This window comes from Thunnus maccoyii, chromosome 8 (assembly GCF_910596095.1).
Source record: "Thunnus maccoyii chromosome 8, fThuMac1.1, whole genome shotgun sequence".
Taxonomy (NCBI): Eukaryota; Metazoa; Chordata; class Actinopteri; order Scombriformes; family Scombridae; genus Thunnus; species Thunnus maccoyii.
Genome location: NC_056540.1, coordinates 3,435,058 through 3,455,909, shown reverse-complemented (window position 1 = coordinate 3,455,909; position 20,852 = coordinate 3,435,058). Strand labels below are relative to the sequence as shown.

Sequence of the window (20,852 nt, the reverse complement as noted above, 5' to 3'; positions counted from 1 at the left end):
GTTTAGACTCTCAGGCTGACAACCCCGCCCCCTAGGTTAGGCAAACTGACGTTTCCACCAACATTAACCAACAAACTCATAACTGAGCAACGCTAAATAAGCCCGTGGGAAAGATGTTGCTTCAGCAGACTCATCATAAAATATAATAAGTTATTGTGAAGATATTGCAATCTGCTCTTTAAGGAAGTAAATAATTGTTAAGAAAAGAGTAAATTAATATTAAGGACGTTCTTACATAAATTACAAAAAAGGAATGGTATTCAAAATGACATCAGTTACCTTTGTATGGAAACATATATGAAAAGTTAAATTATACTGAACTTGAATTTATGCTGGCTAAGCTAGCTTTTAGCACTGCAATTATACAATTTAACAGCATTTGTATCCTTCCTCAGACTTAATTTTAACTCTTCATTGTGATCCTTAAATCTCAAAATAGTTGCAATTCATTAAAGTGTACTAAAAGGTATTTATGTGTAGTACAGTTACTTTTTTCAGGAACTTACATAAGACAACTCTCTGAAAGTTTCCCATTTTACGTCTTTTACAAAAGCCCAATTAAAATATGTAAAAAAATTCTTCATTTTTAATATTGATAGCAACATGAAATGGTACACTATTTTTATCAGAATGGCAAAAATACACAACTGCATCATATGACAAATGAGGCACATGAATTGATTTTTTTTTAATCTTGGACTTTATTTTGTATGGTATGAACACAGGTCATTAGGTTAGAAAAAAATGGAACCAGCTCACAGGTATTTCCTGTAGTAAACCTTCCATTATTTTCTCTCAAACTTAAATTACTAATCACTTCCACAAATCCCAGGAAATTCAGTTCTTTGCCTGTTTCACATATTATAAATAGCCACTGTATACACTTATTTATTTTAAGCTAAGTGAATAAAGTTACACTTTTATATGTATGGGTCAGACAGCTAGATTAGTTCAAATGGAGTGTGAGCTAAACAGTTTAAACAAGTAAGAGAAATACTGTGTGGTACAAATAGTGCTGTTAAACTCAACACTTTGAGCGGAGCCCTGTTAATTAAACTGCAGCCGCTGTGTAAAACAATCTACATACAGTCAAGAGAATATACAGACAGCGAAAACTGAAACCAATGGTAGTAATTTGTTGTCATACTGTAAATTTGAAAGCACCAAAGATGAGCATGTGAATTTTTATTTTTATGAGTAATATGTGATGAGGAAGTCAAAGGACATTTTTGTCAGGACAGCACCTGCACCCACTGACATTTCTCCTCTAATAACATTTGGTGTCTTGCATAGTTCTTGTGTTGCTTTGGCCCTGGATCTCCAAAGCCTGAATTGCTCAAGCTGTATTCCATTTGAATACCATATGAAGCACAGTAACTTCTCCCATATGTATGGTGCGGTATGCAGCTGCAGGGGATAATGCTCCTGGAGTTTTGTAAGGTGGTAGGTAGCACAGGTAGAGGGGTGTCTTATTGTCCAGAGGTATTCATCTGTATCCTCATTGGCCAGTGGGAGCCGCCTGTCTCTGCTGGAACACCGTGAGCTCCTGCTTGTACCAGTCAGGGGCCTCTGGGCCATTCTTCCCCATTGGATCATGATCATAACCGTAGGCAACCGTTAGCTCCTCATCTTTCTGCACAGCCCTCACGGTTCTGATGCACTTGATTGGCCCAAAACGAGGGTGGACAAACCTTTCAGACAAGAAATATAACCACACTAAATTTGCCATGCTTTATTAATGGGCTAAGTTAAGTGATGGGGAACATACAACTATAGGCATGTTATGCCTTTATTAAATATTTGACAGTAGAGAGATGGGGATTGACATGCAATAATGGGCCCCAGTTAAAATGGAACCAGAGACAATGCGGTTCATGGAAAGCATTTTGAACCCCCAGCCCACCAGGACACCCCATGCAATATATCAAATGTCAATGGAATTGTATAATGGCAACATCATTGAGTGATCATTTTTTTCTGACATCTAAATTAATAATTTCAAGCAAACTGCCATTTAAAAAAATGAGTTATTACTGTATTTAAATATGAGATATTTTATGTGATTTCATCGTCTTAGTGGACCTCTGACTTTTAGTTTCTCTTTAAGCAAGTAAGACCAGTAAAATGTTGTTATCTCCAAATTCAACTAGGATTGGTTTGTATGTATGATAATATCTGATTTTGATTGAGGAAAGAAGATGTTTGCCCTATATATAGTTCTGCAAAAATTTAACTGGACTACTAAATTAAATGTAACCATGTTTGCATTGACCTTGGAGCACTTCACTCCAGAGGTCACAGTCATTGCAGGCCTTTGGTCTGAATCACAGGATGAGTTGCAGTTAGTTAGTTAGTTTGGTTACATTTAAATTTAGTTAGTTTTAGTCATGTTAACTTAAGCCAACAAGGATAAGAAGTCCTTAAAGCGGTCAGACAATGTAAACATCTACAATGATGAATAGGCAGTCTCTATCTGCTGAGGAAGACCATGTTGTATGAAAGCTCCGGAACACCTACTTGTGGTGAGACTTTTTTGTCAGATCAAGATTCAACTTGATCAAGATTTTGAATTTTTATTTTGATAATGTATAATAATGATGATGTAATGATAATGTATATGCTTGTGTCAGTGTGTACTCACGGGTCATATTTGCAGTTGGGGGTGAATGAGTGGTTCGCCTTGTGACCCAGAGAGGCACAGTATCTCTCCATCTGGTCAAACGGCTGAGGGACGTCGAGCACAGTGTCCTCGTCCAGAGAGATTGTGTTCCCGTTCAGCGCCCAGTCTCTGCTGTCCACCTGAGTGAGTCCATGAGGTGATGGAAAAAACGAAAGAGACAAATGGTTTAAATTAGGATCAACACTGCAAGAATGAACTATGAAAACAAAGTAAAACAACACATTATATCATCTAAATGAGCTTCTTTTGTACTGGTGCAGCGTCTGTTATACCTCAGTGTGTGTGATGCGTACTCCGTTATAAAAGGCCATTACAGTGTTTGTCTCAGTGTCTGTCTTTGCGAACAGACCCTGTCCTGCACCTTTGATCGTAGAGTCTGCCACAAACACCCTGTCACACACACACACACAAACACACACGCAGGAACAATATGGTGAGAATAAGAACAACAGTCCTGACTTTGTTCTAATATTATTCTGTACAAAGATGACCTACCTCTGGCTCTCATAGGGGTCGGAGAGCAGAGTGTGGGTGCCGATACAGGTGGATGTGGACTTGTCGTATGAGTAAACAGCACCTTCAAAACATCATATATCAAATTTCGTGAATGCCTCTCTCCAGTGCAGAACTACAGGACAATCTGAGTGAAATTACAGCATAACTCCATCAGTTTCCAGCACATCACATTTGATTACAACACCATTAAAATCAAAATAATGTGCACCATGATTTCAAAAATACATGTAATCAGTTAGCTAAATGAAGCTATGATTGTTTACAATTCAAATTCAATCAAAAGGCAATATTTTTTTTACCTGTTTCATATATTGAACATTAGAGAGCTGAAGTTTACAGTATTAGGGCCACTATGAAAAAAACAACAACACAAAAGTGGACATTTTGAGAATGAAGTCATATTACAAGAAAAAAATGTATAATTTCAAAAATGAAGTTTGAATTTTTTTGAGAAAAAAATTGTAATATTTAAGAAATAAAGTTGTAATTTTGCAATTTCTTTGAGAAAAAAAGTTAATATTTTGAAATGAATTCAGAGTTGTTCAAGGGAAAAAAAAGTCATAATAGCTGCTTTGAGAGTAAAATGTTGTATGTTATGCTTGTAAGCTCCTGTCACCTACAGTTCTTTTAACTAGAGAACATTTGTTTGGACTGCAGGCTCACTCTCCTCTGACCAGCTGCTGTGTTTTACTGTGTCTCTCAGTCGCTCTGTCTGGGACTGTCTCCTATACTCCAGGATGTTTCACATTGGAACTATGTGGACAATAAACCACACAAAGGTGAGATTAATTCCTTATTGGAAGTGTTTGTTTCAGTTTCCCAAGAGGAGAAGAAGCTTCAAGGATGAGGATTAGTGGTTTGTTTGGCAAATGTTCATCTTGTTACTGTTAGTGCTCCATCTCTGATAAAGATCAGTGCACAGCCACTTCCCTAAACTTTTGCCTCATCCAGAGACAATCCCAAACAGGGTGTCTGTCAGGAAGTCGTGCCACTGTATTGGTCTGAATGGCACACTACAGTATCAGCAGAGCACAGAGTAATAACATAATGCACAGCATTATGTTATTACTCTGTAATTACATTACTCTGTAATTACAGCATTACAGTAAAGGCAGAGTGTGGCTGACTGACTCATACATTGTGTGACAGGTTTTATTTTTCTCTGATAAAGATCAACCTGTATCTTCAGGTTAACATCACTCATTTCATTCATCATCTGTGTGAATAGAGTTTGACATACATGGGCTTTCACCAGGCAGGCAGGGTCTAATAAAAACCCTATTGTGTTGCATTATGGGAAGTGTAGGACACATCATTTTTGTAGCTCGACCCCGGTTAGGGACTTAAAGGATATCTAGGCCTGCTTCAACTTTGACCATTTCTTACTTTATCTGTATCTTTCTCATGCAGGTCTGACAACTTGGAACACTAAATTACTGGAATATCCCTTTAAGTATAACAAAGTTATTATAGCACATGATTTGGATATCTAAACTGATAACTCCTCATTGGATTAGCTTCCTTGTTCCTGCATCACTGCCACAAAACTAGGCAAGGGAAAAAATATTTCAGCTTATACCAATCTTTATTTAAATTAACTATATGATACTGTTAACCCTAAAATCTCAATAAAACAGATGAGTAAAGTGTTTGCTTCACTTTACACTGAAGAAGGATGTCAAGATGCTCCACTAGGGCTGGGCAATGTGAAGATAATAGAACTGTGTTTTGCATCTGAATACTGTTTATACTGAGCCAACTATCCCTTTAACATCACCAGCTGTATTTGAACATGTACATTAATATCCTTGTGCCTGAAAAAGGGTTGACAGAACAGACTGTTATCTCCTGAAAGCGCATATGCAAAATGAACCAGTACAACAAACTAGCGCTGACTTAACTTCAGCGAAGCATTAGATGACATCACTACTTACTGTTGGGTGTGATTTCGAAACGTGGCCTTCCAGTCTCATGGGAGATCAGGGTGGCGAGTCGAGCCTCGATCAGCTCTCCGTCCACGAAGCTTCCGTAGAGAGCCGTGTGTCTGTCGGGGTAGATGTACGCCACGGAGCCACCGGTCATCTCCCCGTCCTCATTCACCCCCCCAAACACACAGCCCCCATCCTAGATGCACCACAGTACACACCAACATGCACAACACACACAGTTAGCAAAGATCGTTCATAAGCGTCACAACTTGTTTCTCAATATAAACATTGCCAGTGCGCTGTAGTAAGCACTGAGCTGACTCACAGGGTAGTAGACCCAGCATTCCCCACAGCGGTTGTTGTCTTTGTACTGGCCCTTGAACACCAGGCTGCCCTCTCCATTGAACTCCTGAGCAGGCCCATTGAGCTCGCCATCTACATACGTCCCATGGAGGACACCCCCATCTTCATATGTATACAACCCCTGGCCCTGCAGAGCATCATCTACATAGAAACCCTCCAGGGTACTGTGGAGAGGAGACAGAGAGGGGAGAGCTTTGAGTGGTCGGAAAACTAGAAAGGCACTATATTAATGCAGCCCATTTATCATGTATATTCAATGTAGTTTGAGAAAACAAATCAGGGGAGTTTAAGAAGAAATAATGCCATGAAATCATGTCAAAGAAACAAAAAAAGTAACGTGGTAATATTTGGAGTGTAAATTTTGAAAAGTAAAAAGTCATAATATTTGGAGAAAAAAGACTAAAACTGTGACATTTCACAAAAAAACTCTTGAGAAAAAAAGTGGTTTGGAGATGAAAGTCTGTGTTTTGAGAAAAAGTTGTGATATTTGGTGATTATAGTCTTTATATTTGGTCATAATATTTGGAGAAAAAAAGAAGTAATTTGAGAAAAAGATAGTTGTCATATTTCAAGAAAAAGTCTAAATATTGAGAAAAGTTATGATGATGAAACATTGTAAGAATAGATTTGTGATACTTTGATAAAAATATAATATTCTGAGATTAAGGTGCTAATATTTTGAGAATTACATTGTAACTAAGATAATAACATATGTTCCGTATTACAGATGTATGTTAGGTCTGATAATCTGCATGAGGATACAGACTGTTCCTCACGTAATTGATCTACCCTCCAATACTGACAAAATATAATTTATCACACACACAAAAGAGGGAATTACATCATAACGTTACATAAAAACTGGGTAGACTGCATTACATGTGCATGTTTTAGCATTTTATGGACAGTACATTGAAACTGTACCCAAGCTTTTCTTTTGGAGGCACACAGACGGGGCTTGGTGCCTGTCAGACGGACGATGATATTAGCAAGATATCAGCGGAGCATTTAGGGTCACTCAATGCAAAGCATACAACTATAACAGCTGACTCTGGCTGCCTTCCACATCATTCCAAGAGTCATAGTGTCCACTGGGTGTCATCCTTTTTCAGTGCAGTAAACCACAAACCTGAACTTGATGAACCTTTTGTTTGGCTGAGTGTTTGGCTCACTGTTTGGCTCACTGTTTGGCTCGGCTGTGTGCTGTCTTGCTGCTGTTTGTGAACTCATACATTATTTAATTGGCTCCAATTCATTTAAATGCTCTTGTTCTTGTAATATATTGATCTAATTCTCAGAATATTATGACTTTTTTCCCGTAGCACTAGTTTTTTTTTTTCTTCATAACATTTCTACTTCATCCTCAAAATGTCTGATTTCAATTTTCTATCTACCCTCACACTCACTTTCAGGACATACTTGTGAATGTAAACACAACTACAGTATGTTAAGAATGGAGACATGACAATCAAGTATCTGTGGTGAATTTCTGTTTTATCTTTGCAGTACCTTCCATCAAAGAAGAAGAACTTGCCCTTGCCATTCTTCTCTCCGTGGGTGAAGTGTCCTTCAAAACGATCACTGGATGAGTAGGTCATTGTGCAGAAGCCATGGGGCTGACCATCTTCATCCAATGGACCTAAACACACACACAGCCAAGTTGAGTCTGATGATTTGACTCGACTGAATGCATTCTTGCTTTTGCTTTTGTATCTTTGTTCTTTTTGCCTCATGACACTCTTACCTGATTTTCAGCACACACTAGCAGCATTGTACAGAGAAAACACAGTCTGATGAGATTAGACACGGTACTTTCTCTAATCAAAGCAGCACTATCTGGAATATATTTGGATTTCCCTCAGGAGCCTTTAACCTCGACACCGCCCCCAACTACTGATTTGTCGCTTAGTAGGCCTCAACTCATATCCTCCTAGAAACTAAAAATACATTGGACTTTGTTAATTAACTTTGCCAGAACCTAAACTTAACTAACCTGTAAATGTTTCTGTAGATATCCTCAGATCCCTGGTCAATTAGTGTCTACCACTGTCTAAGCCTGCCTTAACTTTTGCCTTAATGCCATCAAAGTTTAATCAAAGATTACTGAGGATGCACACCACTCTATCTCCACTGATTCATTTACAAGTACCCCCTAGTCCTAGTACATGTAAAATGGATACACTAAATAGAACTGAGACACACTGCACTTAAAATATACAATATAAGTCTAGAAAGTTGCATTCATTTTTTACACTTGACAAACAGTTGCCTAGAGACAACATGAACATTCATTTGGAGTCAGGTATCAGGCCACCTGACAGACCCAGGTTCCATATTTATTCCATCTATCTGATAGAACCCAACAATCAAGTTGCGGGTTATAAAACCTAAACACATAGAGGTGAGTGGAAGTGCAGTGTTGGGTGATAACACTCTGAGTTTGTCACTGTGAGCGACTCCTTTCACGGTACATATAGTCACGTGATCAACTGGTAAAATACACATTTGAAGATGATGCATTGTTTTCAAATTTTCATAAGCTTTGCTGGCCGGTTAACCAGTGCTGAAAAGACATGTCAACTAAAAATAAGAACCTGGTGTGAGTTAATTTACCCACAATATAGCTCAAATAAGCAGCGTCTATAGACAGAATGATCTAAAGTAGCGATGGTTTGTGAAGTCTGCCATTGACCCTCATTATTTTTTAGTTCATGTTCATTCGATATTGTGTCTTTCCCAGGAGGAGGAATGACAAGTTCATTTTTTAAAAAAAGATTATGGTGGTGGCTCATAGGCATGCCGAAGAATTCAAGATAACAATTCGTAAAAGTCGTCATATAATGTTCCACGACACGTGTTACTTACCTTTTTTTTTTTTTTAGGAAAAAAAGAAGCAGAGTTTACGTTTACGAGTTATACAACAGGAAATTGTACCATATAACATATAATTCATCAAACACTAATACTATGGCGGTTCTTCGTGTCTGTACATGATACAAAGTATCCAAACACCACACCTTTTCATGCGTTACACTGTTGCTAATTATCATAAACTGAGCACACGTGTAGCACACTGACGATCGCTAAAAAAAATTAAATTGTAACCTTTTATCTCATTTACATATATTTCCTTCCTGGTCTAATATTTCCAGCAGCCAAGCTGGCAGCGGGACACTGAGATGACCCAGGCCGCCCTCTCTCGCCTGTCAAGCGGATTTCCTTCTGAAATCAAGTCCCTGGCGCTCCAAGTTACCGTGCGGGCCCACTGACTGACTCATGGAGATTTACGGAGAACTGATAACACATGTCAACAATGTCGTCGTTTACAAACGTTTTGAACAATGTGAATAATGTCGTGGTTTACGAACGGCTGATGTTTCTTACCTTCCACAACCTCCTCTAAGTTCTCATCATCGCTGTCCATGCTGCAGGAGTCTGCTGGATGTCCACAGCGCTGCTTTTCCTGCTGATCCTGTCACCATGGGGCGTCAGCTGGGTATGGCAAGATATGACAGCTGACCTGACTTTCTAACCTTAATCCACATTTGATCCCGGTAGTTTTAACTTTATAATGAAATGCACAGATCACACACAAATTGGCACAAGTTTTATTTTTTTTTATTTATTTATCTGAAGTCAGTGAAAATGAGGCTACCAATATCATATTACAATTATGCAGCCATTACTCTGGCCCCTTGTCTGTTGATGCCCTAGTTTCCACTTGTGATTTTAGCACATTCTCTAATTTTATCAATCAGTTCTCTCATATGTGAGAGTTAACCAGCCTTTTCCTGGCTCATATGTGTTTATCCTCCTGGTGTGGACCCATGAAATGACAGGAGGACCTCTGCACTTTGGAGAGGTGTTACCAGTTTGGTGAATGTAAAAGCCTCTTTTCTCAGAAATCATTTCAATGTGACAGTGCAACAATCAGCTGTCAGGGTGTGCTCCCCCTGCTGGAAAGGACGAGGTGACCAACTATGTGGAGATATCTCATTAGTTTGGTAAATACGAGAAAATAGGTCAGTAGGAGAATTTAATGATGTCTGCTATGGAGTTTTTATTCATGTGAAAGTCAATTTGTCATATTTGGTATCTCCAGAATGTTTGTCTATTTAAAGCTGCATTGATCAATTGTTGATCACCAGGGGGCAGAAAAACATTATAAAACAGATAGAGCCTCCACTGTATCACAATCTTATAAAGTTGTTATAGCTAAAGAAAACTATTGCCTCACATTCAGGCCAGCAACGTTATTGTTCATTTTAAATTTTTCTTCTATCCACCTGATTATATTTGTCTTTTTATAACAGATTTTGGTCTCCTGCAATTTTGGCAAAAACCAAATTACTGGCTCATTAGGTCGCTTTGTTCCCTGTTGTGTTCAGCAGCCACTCTGTAACTTTGTCTGCCTGCTTTTTGGTGACGGGCAGGTAGCAGGTATACAGTCGGTTTATCAGAGCTTTTTTTGCTGGAAACTGCTGCCTAAGGGAGTTAATGAAAGAGGCTCAAACCGAATCATACAAGAAATATGTGGTTTATAAAACCAAAACAAAGAGCTGAAGGAGGTCGGCCATACAACATGCACTATGATGGACCGACTTGGTCTGGATCCAAGTCTTGCCGATACAGTGCTAAAGCTAAAGCTTTATAAGAAAATAAAGATAAATCATTTTACCTTGCATCTTAAAGCACATTTCTTTTTAGCGAATTGTATCTAGCACCAACATAGACCAACAGGTATTAGGTTTCATGAAAAAAAGGTATATACTTTGCGTGCACAGGCATTCCCTTCTCTCATTTATCCAGTAGCAGGGCAGGGCTTTGTGAACACAACATGACAGCACTTGCAGTGGGATGTGCTAAAGTTGCTGTCTCCCCAGGAAGTACTTCCTTCTTGTACCTGTTTCTTATGTAAAGTTGACATTTTACTTGAGGCAAACTGTATTTTCCGCAGAGCGATGGCAACTGACTCCCTGTTTTTGCTGGCTGCAGTGTCCCTCCTGTCTGCCCTGCAAATGGGTGAGCTCTATATGTCAGCATACTGACTTAAACATAATTGTTCAGTAATGGGAGGTAAGAGGGGTTGTTCATTTACCAATAACTTTTCTCACGCTCTCATGTCACTGTGGGGGTGTTTTGTGATCAAATCTGAAGTAGAAACTGTACCAGTAACAGAAGACAAGTCTTTTAACTTTTCTATTTCATTCAGTGATCTGAATTAGGTTACTGAGATTGATATTCAAGTGACAGTTTGAAGACAATTATCTGTCGTAGGTAGGCCTCTAGCAGGCTGAAAACCTCTTTGTACTCCCTGGATTATGTTACATTAATAGATTATGTTTTGTTTGAGTCCTTGAATGAGCTCTCATCACTGTCACTCCATCACTGTCTCCTCTCAGGCTACCTGGCCCGGCGGGTGGGATTGTCCAGAATAGCCCATAAAGTCATGCCTCCCTCTGTCACTGGACCTCCAGAGTTTGAGAGGACTTTCCGTGCACAGTAAGAAGACTAAGACCTCTTTTCCTAAGCAGATGTCATGTCCCTTAAATCAAATTTGAAAGGCATCTGTCAGCTGCATGTCACATGCCTCACAGTATATTTGATATATGAGTGAAACCTCTCGACATTTGATGTATTGCTGTCAGATATGGTACAGATATTCATGTCTCCCTCGGGATGAATGAACTTCCTTAACTTTTCATCTAGCGCTATCATTTGGTTAAAGTTGTTGCAAAACTGATTCCCATCAGCTGTACTTTGTGTTCAGTACTCATTAGCATGCTAACATGCTAAACTAAGATGAACATGGTAAACATTAAACCCAGTAAACTTTAGTATATTGTAGCCATTGTGAGCATGTTGTCATGCTAGTGTTAGCATTTAGCACAGCCTCACAGAGCTGCCAGTATGGCTGCTTGTCTCCCAAAGGCTTTTTGATAACGCAGGTGGTCTTTGATGGATATAATACTTCACATTTTGTTGGGTGACATATCTGTACATATCCCAGCTGTGAATTATAAGCTGTGTGGTGTTTCTAATATGAATTGATTCACCAAATATCTCAAATCTGCACTGAAACTGTGTCATGGAAGATGGCGACCATGGTGAACATTATACCTGCTAAACATCAGCATGTTAACATTTTCATTGTGAGCATATTAGCAATCTGATGTACAGTCTCACTGAGCCACTAGCATGGCTGTAGACTCTTAGTCTTGTTCACTGTTAAATACACACTGTGAAACGTCACCTCTTCCCTGGTAGACTTGGTGCTTTTTCAGAGGCTTTTGCACTTGAGCAAGACTACAATTGGTGGAAACCATTAAATACTGAATGAAAATACTGACTGTCAGCACTAATTATCAGTTATCCAGAACTGTAAGTTGACAAAAATCACATCATTCTGAAAGTTGACTCTCTGGTTATGTTTGCAGTCAGAACTGTGTGGAGTGTTACCCTGTGTTTCTGGTGACACTATGGACATGCGGTGTGTTCTTCAGTGAGGTGGCTGCAGTTGGTGGAGGACTGATGTACATTGTTGCCCGGCAGATATATTTCAACGGATACGTCAAGTCCACCAAGAGAAGGTCATTTGTCAAACTGATATCAGGTTGTTTTTTTTTTTACAAAATGGTTAAATCTGGGATAGAGTTTCAAGTAAAATATGTCAATCATCATCAATATACTGTAAGTCTCAAATAAGAATGGCCTTTTGTTAAAGTATCCAATGAGTGACTTTCCACAGTGTAAAAATGCTGACTGGGTTCTTTTTCATTTTCAGGTTACCTGGTCTCCACCTGACTTTAGCTGTCTTTGTCACTCTGTCTCTACTGGGTTTGACTGGGATACTGTGTGGAATACTACACAAGTACTTTAACATCCACCTCTGAAGAGTTCAGTTCCGACCAAGTATAACAGACCTATGAAAGGAGGGTTACTTCAAAAATACAGTTGTTCACAGGATACTCGTGTTTGCAACTCAAATCACAAATGTTATCTTTTTCAGTTCTGCACTCAAACCCCAGGGTCAAAAATATTTCATTGTAGACTGTAAAATGCATTGTGTTTGCTCAACCTCCCATATACCTTGAAGTCTGACACACATTTCGTGTAATAACCTTAATAACCTTTGTGTTGGATGTCCCATTTTAATTAAAAAAAGGTCAGTTTATCAAAAATAAACATGTTTTTTCTTTTGAACTTTTTTGTACTCCTGTAAAATGTGTAATGTGTAAATAATCTTTAACATACAGGTGAAGTTCATCTCCTAATCTTCCTTTCAATGTTCTCAATGTACACACACTATATGTACATTTATGCATACATACAGGTGTATGCAGTACCTATAGTTATATGGCTGCTTACACTGTGTAGGCAGCATACTTTCATATATATAAATACAGTTATATATAAGTATGCTTATGTAGATAGATACAAATACATAGATACAAATATAAATTTCACAGACTGTACATCTGAGGAGATCTATTTATCTATTTACCTCCAACTCACCCCCCAAATTTGATACATATTGACTTAAATGCCCTTGAAAATATGATTTTGTACACAGCAATGTAGGGGTCCTATGACATGTTGTGCAACCCTTCATACATGATGTGCATATATGATGCAGAAGTTAATGCTTTATGTAGCCTACTTCTTGGGATGCTTCATGGAACTATGTTTTCAGACTTGTGAACTGGTTATAATGGTGATATTATATAACAAGCCAAATCAGAAAAAGGAAAAAATGGCTGGTATACATTTATGTACAATAGAATGCATTTACACCAGCAATTAAAAGGTAGAGGCAAAAGAGTGGTTTACTCTATAAAGTAAATCAAACACACATTTACACATTTCTGTGCATTTAGCGCTGTCACACAAACAGGTTCACAATTTTTCAAGTCTGTCATAAAACAACAGTCAGGAGCCCAAATGAACATTGAAACATGTTTTTCTTGCTATAATCATTCCTCCTGTTCATACTGACCATTAGAAGATCCCTTCATAATGCACTTACAATATAAGTGATGGTGGACAAAATCCACAGTCCTCCTTCTGTGTAAAAATGTATTTAAAAGTTCATCTGAAGCTAATATGAAGCTTCAGCGTCCAAATGAGTCAAATCAGGTAGATATCTTTCACTCATTACAGTCTTTTTAGTGCCAAAGTTCCTCTTTTTGTTACTATACTTCCACTGCAGCTCAACAGGGAAACACTGTCCGAGGAAACACAAAGAGGGAATTTGATGCTAAAAAAGACTGTAAATGTGGCAGATATCCACTTGATATGACTAACTCAGACTGCTGAAGCCTCATATAAGCGTCACATCAACTTTTAAATTCATTTTTACACAAAATTGTGAATTTTGTCCCCTATTACATTGAAAGCACATTTGAAGGGGATCTTTTAATAGCCAGTATGAACAGGAGGAATGATTACAGCGAGGAAAACCTCTGTCATTGTTCATATGGACACCTGACTGTTGTTTTAATACAGATATGAATTGAGGGTGATGTGGGCTGCAGTTGTGTTGCTTTTCCGTCCTGCGGTCCTGCGTCGTCCTCTGGCGGCTGTATGTTGAGGCGGCCTGATGGAGGCGGATTGGACAGACTGAACACAGCTGACACGAGCTGACTCAAAACATTTACATATACATACATAAAGCGTTCACATTTTCTGTGGACACTCTGCATTTCAGCGCAGCAATCATTGTTTCTCCTGTCTGAAGGTAGGGTTATATGTCGTGTGACTACACTGTTTAATTTATTTATTGTAGGTGGTAATAGCTTTGTGTTCAGGAGATGCTAAATAGCATCCGGCTAGCGTGTGTATAGCGGGCCTGTATCTCCGGAGTTTGTTTTTTTCCGCCAGCTGGCCTGCTGGTTTATTACGGCTATCTAACAAACAAACCGTATTACATGCCTCTCTGTCTGTCTCAGCTCTTATCAGCCTCGCTTCAGGTTTAATAAGGCAGGCTCGTATTATTAATGGCATCATCCATCCACTCTGTACTTGCATACATACATGCATATCAAACTCCATTTATGAAAATGGATTTTTTTTTCTTTTTGGAAAGCTCATACCTTATATAGGGAGTGTAGGTCTTTATGTGAAACACTGTGGCCTTAAGACAAATTCGGCTTAATGTTACCATTAAATTTCACTTTGTTATTAAATTATATCCTTCAAATTATTGTATGTGACAGTACTGACTGCCGCCCATCACGGTGTATTCTGGTGGAAGTTAATGGGAGTTCTGAGTGTCAGAAAGCTACAGGGTGATATTCAACAAGGTGAGGTGTACTTTTTACTGTTGACAGACATTAAACTGTAGATATTTCATATAGTGTTCCTGAGAGTCGCAGCCCTGCATTCCAAAAAGGAAGACGAGTACTTCACCATGAGCTCAGACGATGGTGAGACATCACACACACACACACACACATACACGTTGTCCTAGGTCACTTTTGGGGACATTACATAGACCTACATTCATTACTTGGATATTTACCCTAACCTTAACCATAACCACCGACCCAAAAATCAGCTTTTCCCAATTTGGGACATGGATTTTGTCCCCAGTTGGACAAGCCGTACCCAGTTAACTGGTCTTTAGTCTGAAATCTGTCCCCAACAGTATTCTATGACACATACACACACACACACACAAACACACATACATACACAGTCTGTATTCAGATTACATGTCAGTCAGTGTATGATGTTTGACTGTTGTGACGACCCTGTTGCACGGCTGCAGGTGACATGGAGAACCAGGCTGAGCTGGAAGAGAAGACAAGGCTGATCAACCAGGTGCTGGAGCTGCAGCACACTTTAGAGGGTAAGACAGACAGACACAGGCATACACACACTTTCATTTATCTACAAAGTCAGACAGTCAAACTGTCCATCTATAGTATTAAATACCAGCAGCGTGGTACAGTATTTTTGATTGATTTTGAATCACATAATTGAGATCAGATTTTATTATATCTTGAGACAAGTCTCAGTGTTGCTGTAAAGGTTGGATGTCACATAGAGTGTTGTGACTACAGTATAAAACACGGCTGCATAGATTAACCTCCTCCTTCAATTATGTTGGCAACAACTACATGGTACTGTGGTGTGAAGAATGAGATGATCCTTCTGTTTGTTGTTACCACAGCAACTAATGTTGATATGTTAACAATGCCTCAACACAAATGTCATCAGGTCACTTGCAGACAACAGTGAGGACAATGAGTGTTTGCGTAAAGAAATGCCTGCAGTCTCCTGGTGTTTGTGTTTCACAATTATAGTTTATAATTAAGTATAATTAATAAGTATAATTTCCACCAAAGGAAATTAATGACTTGTATCGGATATTACTTGGATATTACAAACCAATATACATGTTTCATTCAAAGTGTTACATCATTTTTTGACAGATTTCAAAAAAGTCAGCAAATGAAAATGAACTATTATGTTTTCATCAGCAGCTTTGGTTTGAAGATATAAGGGTTGCATCTGCTCAACCCAACTTTTCCTTATCAAAGTGAACAAAGAACTCTTTGTCAGAAAACAGAACAAAGGTGCTCCACATGGCAGCCTTGTGAGCCGATGTTATCTTGGCACTGATAACAATTGATTCAACTATTTAAAGTTAATGGGGGGGGGGGGGGGGGGGGTTTGGAATGTCGGTACTGTAAGGTGTATTCGGTGGGTTTCACATTCATGAAAACCAGCGCAGTCAAACAGAAACTGACTAATCGGTACGTTGGGAATTTCATCAGTCATAAAAGTATGGTTGTAGAAATCCAAAAAATAGATGTTTTAGTGCTATTTTCTTCAATTTTCCATTAATAGTGGGCTGTGTGCTCGATGCTGTGCTCTTCCACATAGAAAGGTTGGATACACTTCTCCATTCCTTGAAGCTGGAACAAGCTCCTGCTGAGCTCTCCCAATGCTGATGAAGGCTTACAGCTTTCTTTCCAACTTGCTGTATAATTTTCCTGCAGCAGTTTAAAAAATGTGTTTGATATGGAGGTGTAGCCTGCTAATAAGATTTTACAAGTGCACGACACATTTGCTGACTAATCATAATCAGCGGCACAGCTATCTGTGCTTGAAGTTCCCAGATCTCAGATTCATATCTGAGCTGCTTCACTGTGAATACATTTTCTGTTTACATTTGAGGTTTAACTCATTCTTTGAAAAGGTCACCATCTACATTGAAACACTTAATACTTGGCTGTGCTGAAACAAAAAGGAAAATATATTGGAATATTTCCCTTATTAGACACTGAACTAATGGAAACAAGTGTCAAATGTTTTTTTTATTAAATTTGCAGATCAACTAAATGGATAAACTGATGCTGTTGAAAATCAAACAAGCAAGTTTTAAGTTAGATGTCTGGCCCATTTCAGATTTTACATGGCTTAGGTGGTTTTTGTTTATTTTCTTTCTAATTGTCATTGTCTCCTTAGTGCACATGATCAAACAAAATACCCATCTAGATCCCACATACCTGTATAATGTTGCTCAAGATGAATGTTTGTGTGTGTTCAGACCTGTCTGCCCGGGTGGACGCCGTCAAAGAGGAGAACCTGAAGCTGAAGTCGGAGAATCAGGTTCTGGGTCAGTACATCGAGAACCTCATGTCTGCCTCCAGTGTCTTCCAGACCACTGACACCAAGAGCAAACGAAAGTAAGGAGAGCCTCGGAGAACCTTGATCTAGAACCTAGAACACTCTACCCCCCCCTCCCACACACACACACACACACACATTACATAACCCCAACCATCCTGGAATACTGGACTCTGATCATTAACACCATGGGCCCCTGGATGCTGCTGAAGCCTCAATCATGCTTTTGCAAATATCCTGACAGTTTTGAAAGATGGGTATTTGTCATCATACTTGCACTGCTCCATAATGTGCGCATTAGGGGGCAGTATTGCATCTCTAAAATTAGAATATAGAGGAAATGAACACAAAAGAAAGCTGAAACACATTTTCAGTCCTGGACAAATCAGTCAGGAAACAAATCTTTGTTTTAATTCGATTAACACCATTTTAAGCTCAACTTATCTGCAGATATGCACAGCAGCTTTTTGAAAGTTAGAAGGTGAACATATGGTGGGAGCTTTGGTGACGTGTTTACATGTATCCTTTCAGAAGCATGTTTTAGACTGAAGTCAGCTGAAACTCAGATCTACAGCTATTCATCTCTCAACCCAAACATCTTGAGTCCCAGTAACCTTCCTGCTAAACAACTGCTATATATGGAGCTAGCATCCCAAACCATCAACAGATAGCAGATGTTAGAAGTTCTATTAGTAAATGTTAGCACTGATGACAGAGTCTGACAAACAGCTAAAACCACACAGTAACAGTTTGGCCTCACCAGTTTCTGTGCAAAACTTCCCACCACCTTATTAAAATCCAGGGCTCTGAACAGAAAACAAGATGCTAATAGCTAATCATCCACTCTAACAGGAAGCTTTACTTTTTTGGGGATACTGAAACATATCTATGCCTTACCTTTGCAATGAGTGCCGTTAAAGGATAGGTCCACATGTTTTCAAGTCTGTCATAAAACTATACTCACGTTCCCATATGAACATTGAAACAGTTTTTTATCGTTCTAATCATTTCTTCTGTTCAAGCTGGCCATTAAAAGATTCCTTCTTAATAAGGCTCCAGTGGAAGTGAATGCAAAAAATATATTCCAAAGTTTATCTGAAGTTAAAATGAGGTTTCAGCAATCTGAGTTTATCAAACCAAATGGAGATCTTCCAAAAAAAACTAAATGGCCAGTATGGCTCAGCAGCAAGCAAAACCATGTTTCAGTGTACAAATGAGCACCTGACTTGTTTTAAGGCAGACTTGAAAAATTGTGAGCAAGTCCTTTAAATGGCACAAAATCAACTTCCTTCTCATGGTGCTCATCCTCTTAGCTCTGTAATTTCAGTTTGTTTTCGACCCTGCACTTTCACACACACTGCACAATGACATTGCTTGGAAACCTGTCTAGAGCACGGCTGTTCATTATCATGGAAAACATGTCAGTGTCAAGATCATGTTGAGATTTTATCAAAGCCATGTTGTCAGATGTTCATTGGCTCACAGAGACAATTGGAACTGGTGATGTTGGGCTTCCTCTTCCTCTCTCCACCACCCCTCCCTCCCTCCCTCCTTCCTCCTCACTGAACAAAAAAAACTCCAACCAACCACCCTGTTCAGATTTTTATAGAGTTCAAGTGTTTACGTTAAACTTCCCTTTACTCCTCGGAGCATGATGGATCCGGCTTGATGGTGAGTTTCGGCGAACACAACCTTAAGCGTTTGCTGGTGGGAAGCTGGTGAGGGATCATGTTTGTTGCTGCTGCCTCCCTAACAATGGAGTCAGCAGTGACAAGGAGCACAGTGCAGGAGAATTGGGCTGCTCCAAATTGGGGAGAAAAAGTGAGAGAAAAAATGTATTTTCCTTTTGTTATTTATTATATATTTCTGCCATTGCCATCAGTACAGTAGGTTTTAGAATTTGTATTTTTATGTTACATAATAGTTTTATTGTTACTGCTTACAACCTCTCTGTAGAGAGGAAGGTCTAAAGGCACATTTTGAAACTGCTCAGTCTTTCAGTACAATGTCACTATTTTGTTGGTTTTTTTGCTGCTTTTTGAGTTACACTACTTAACAGTGACCTTCACTGTTACTGTTTATAACCGCGACCATGATGTGTCAATTTCATTTTGATCTAAAAGAGTCTTGTGTATGTGCTTGTTAAACTGGCAAAGCCTAGTTTTAGTCTCTCAATAAATCAGTGACAAATATGCATACTACATTTTATGCATAAATGTTAAAGAAGCATTATCTATGAAATCTGAAATATCTTTAACCCTGTTGCATTTGTACATTGTTTACATATAATTGTTTTATGTTGCCATTTGAAATGAATTTGGTTTAATAAAGTGATGATCCTTTTTGATGAAATGTTTGTTTTTATCTTTTTCAAATTCCACATGCTCTCAGGGTCACTAAGGGTGCTCGCAAGGACAAGTGACCCCACTGCTTTGTATTCTGCATTTTCACGTCTGGTATATACTGCATGTATAGGCGGGTGACATATGAAAGGAAAAAGCTGAATAATTGAATGCAGATGGGGCGTTTCATAGACCTGGGGAATCTATGAGAAAGCACTGAGGCAGTTCAGGATTCTCATGGTGGATTAATGCTGGTTTTTACTTTCATTTGTCACCCATGTGTATGTTTGTATGGTAGATAAAACTTTGACAGTTACATGTAAACTGTACTGTGTGTAGTCATTGTTTCAAAGATTCCACATTGACCACATTGGTCCATTCTATACTGAACTCCTGTGCAGGATCTGGTTTCCCAGGAACATCTTAATACCAGCATGTTTGTTGCTTTGGAGGTTAATGGACCGGGATAATCCAAGTGTTAGGATGTTTGGGAAACTGGGTGTAACCTAAAGTCTGTAGACACAGCAGTGATGTGTATCCTACTTTTTCCAGTAGTCTTGGTTTAGATCCTGAACAAAGAGCAGAGACCAGAGTTGGGAATCCAGCAGGTTTGGCATTAGTGCAGTCATTTCTGATATACTGTTCTATGCTTTGTGAATAAAACTGTTTGGATCATCCCAAACTCTGGTTTCTCCTGTGTTGTCTGTGAGGGAAAAGGAGGCGTTTGTCCTTATTTTTCGATGTACCACACTGTTAGGTAGCACAGTAGAGACTACTCCAAGGTCCAGCAAATTAAAGCCCATATGTGAAAAAATTGATAATGTATGAGTCCTCTTCCCAGTAGCTGGGATGGGTATTGCAGCAGGGTACTTTATAAAAAAAAAAAAAGCGTAATTGCATGCAAATTCTATACATAGGGGCTTTAAAGGTAATTTGTCACTAAGTATGCGGGCTAATAGATAAAGTATGTCAGACTGATATTAACTTTTAAAGGAAACCAGCCAGTGTTACTAGTATGTTACAGTTATGTTGAATATGATAGTTTAGATTATCTCATGATCTGAGTGTTGTTTTAGAAGGAAGGATAACATTTGTGGAACCACATTTAAAATGTCACAATCGTAAGATAAGTCTGGCATTTTTTACTTATTGCCAACAAATCCCATGAAAAGACAAAAACCAACAATGTATCAGTCTGTCCTCTGATACACTTTGAATTCCCTAGCCTGCCTGTGGCACACCCAAAGCCTGTTTGTTGCAAAAAAATGTGTATGGAGGAGCAAAATTGACTTATATCACTAAAAAAAATAAATAAATAAAAATGTACTCATACATGCTGGAATAAGTACAGAAATAAATAAAAATGTAAATAAATGTATAAATACA

At 38.7% G+C, this 20,852-nt stretch overlaps 3 protein-coding genes across 6 annotated transcripts; 2 read left to right on the top strand and 1 right to left on the bottom strand.

Moving 5' to 3' along the window:
* Positions 1-1,170: 1,170 nt before the first annotated feature.
* setd7 (SET domain containing 7, histone lysine methyltransferase) lies at positions 1,171-8,982 on the bottom strand. 3 transcript variants are annotated; one of them, XM_042419869.1, is made up of 8 exons: positions 8,872-8,982; positions 6,997-7,126; positions 5,450-5,651; positions 5,131-5,320; positions 3,176-3,257; positions 2,953-3,070; positions 2,642-2,799; positions 1,171-1,691 (listed from the first exon to the last, which is right to left on the bottom strand). In XM_042419869.1, the coding sequence occupies exons 1-8, from the start codon at positions 8,909-8,911 to the stop codon at positions 1,499-1,501; spliced, it is 1,113 nt and encodes a 370-aa protein (XP_042275803.1). In that variant the 5' UTR covers positions 8,912-8,982; the 3' UTR covers positions 1,171-1,498. The 3 variants fall into 3 exon arrangements, with proteins under 3 accessions (XP_042275803.1, XP_042275804.1, XP_042275805.1); XM_042419870.1 differs by lacking the exons at positions 1,171-1,691; positions 2,642-2,799; positions 2,953-3,070 and adding an exon at positions 3,496-3,546 and having other exon boundaries at positions 3,205-3,257; XM_042419871.1 differs by lacking the exons at positions 1,171-1,691; positions 2,642-2,799; positions 2,953-3,070; positions 3,176-3,257 and having other exon boundaries at positions 5,202-5,342.
* mgst2 (microsomal glutathione S-transferase 2) lies at positions 8,948-12,651 on the top strand. Its single transcript, XM_042419872.1, has 5 exons — positions 8,948-8,983; positions 10,483-10,509; positions 10,890-10,989; positions 11,925-12,077; positions 12,272-12,651. The coding sequence occupies exons 1-5, from the start codon at positions 8,968-8,970 to the stop codon at positions 12,378-12,380; spliced, it is 405 nt and encodes a 134-aa protein (XP_042275806.1). The 5' UTR covers positions 8,948-8,967; the 3' UTR covers positions 12,381-12,651.
* Positions 12,652-14,073: 1,422 nt separating this feature from the next.
* LOC121902582 (short coiled-coil protein B-like) lies at positions 14,074-20,813 on the top strand. Of its 2 annotated transcripts, XM_042419964.1 has the most exons (5): positions 14,074-14,224; positions 14,844-14,912; positions 15,257-15,337; positions 17,045-17,183; positions 19,516-20,813. In XM_042419964.1, the coding sequence occupies exons 2-5, from the start codon at positions 14,897-14,899 to the stop codon at positions 19,544-19,546; spliced, it is 267 nt and encodes an 88-aa protein (XP_042275898.1). In that variant the 5' UTR covers positions 14,074-14,224; positions 14,844-14,896; the 3' UTR covers positions 19,547-20,813. The 2 variants fall into 2 exon arrangements, with proteins under 2 accessions (XP_042275898.1, XP_042275899.1); XM_042419965.1 differs by lacking the exon at positions 19,516-20,813 and having other exon boundaries at positions 17,045-19,476.
* Positions 20,814-20,852: the final 39 nt, after the last annotated feature.

Coding starts and splice junctions, on each gene's coding strand:
- LOC121902582 (XM_042419964.1), top strand. Junction 15,338..17,044: donor GCTGCAGCACACTTTAGAGG/GTAAGACAGACA, acceptor GTGTGTGTTCAG/ACCTGTCTGCCCGGGTGGAC. Junction 17,184..19,515: donor GACACCAAGAGCAAACGAAA/GTAAGGAGAGCC, acceptor ACATGCTCTCAG/GGTCACTAAGGGTGCTCGCA.
- mgst2 (XM_042419872.1), top strand. Junction 10,990..11,924: donor GAGAGGACTTTCCGTGCACA/GTAAGAAGACTA, acceptor TTATGTTTGCAG/TCAGAACTGTGTGGAGTGTT. Junction 12,078..12,271: donor GTCAAGTCCACCAAGAGAAG/GTCATTTGTCAA, acceptor TTTCATTTTCAG/GTTACCTGGTCTCCACCTGA.
- setd7 (XM_042419869.1), bottom strand. CDS start 8,911: ATGGACAGCGATGATGAGAACTTAGAGGAGGTTGTGGAAG. Junction 5,321..5,449: donor AATGCTGGGTCTACTACCCT/GTGAGTCAGCTC, acceptor TGGTGCATCTAG/GATGGGGGCTGTGTGTTTGG. Junction 3,071..3,175: donor GACCCCTATGAGAGCCAGAG/GTAGGTCATCTT, acceptor TGTGTGTGACAG/GGTGTTTGTGGCAGACTCTA.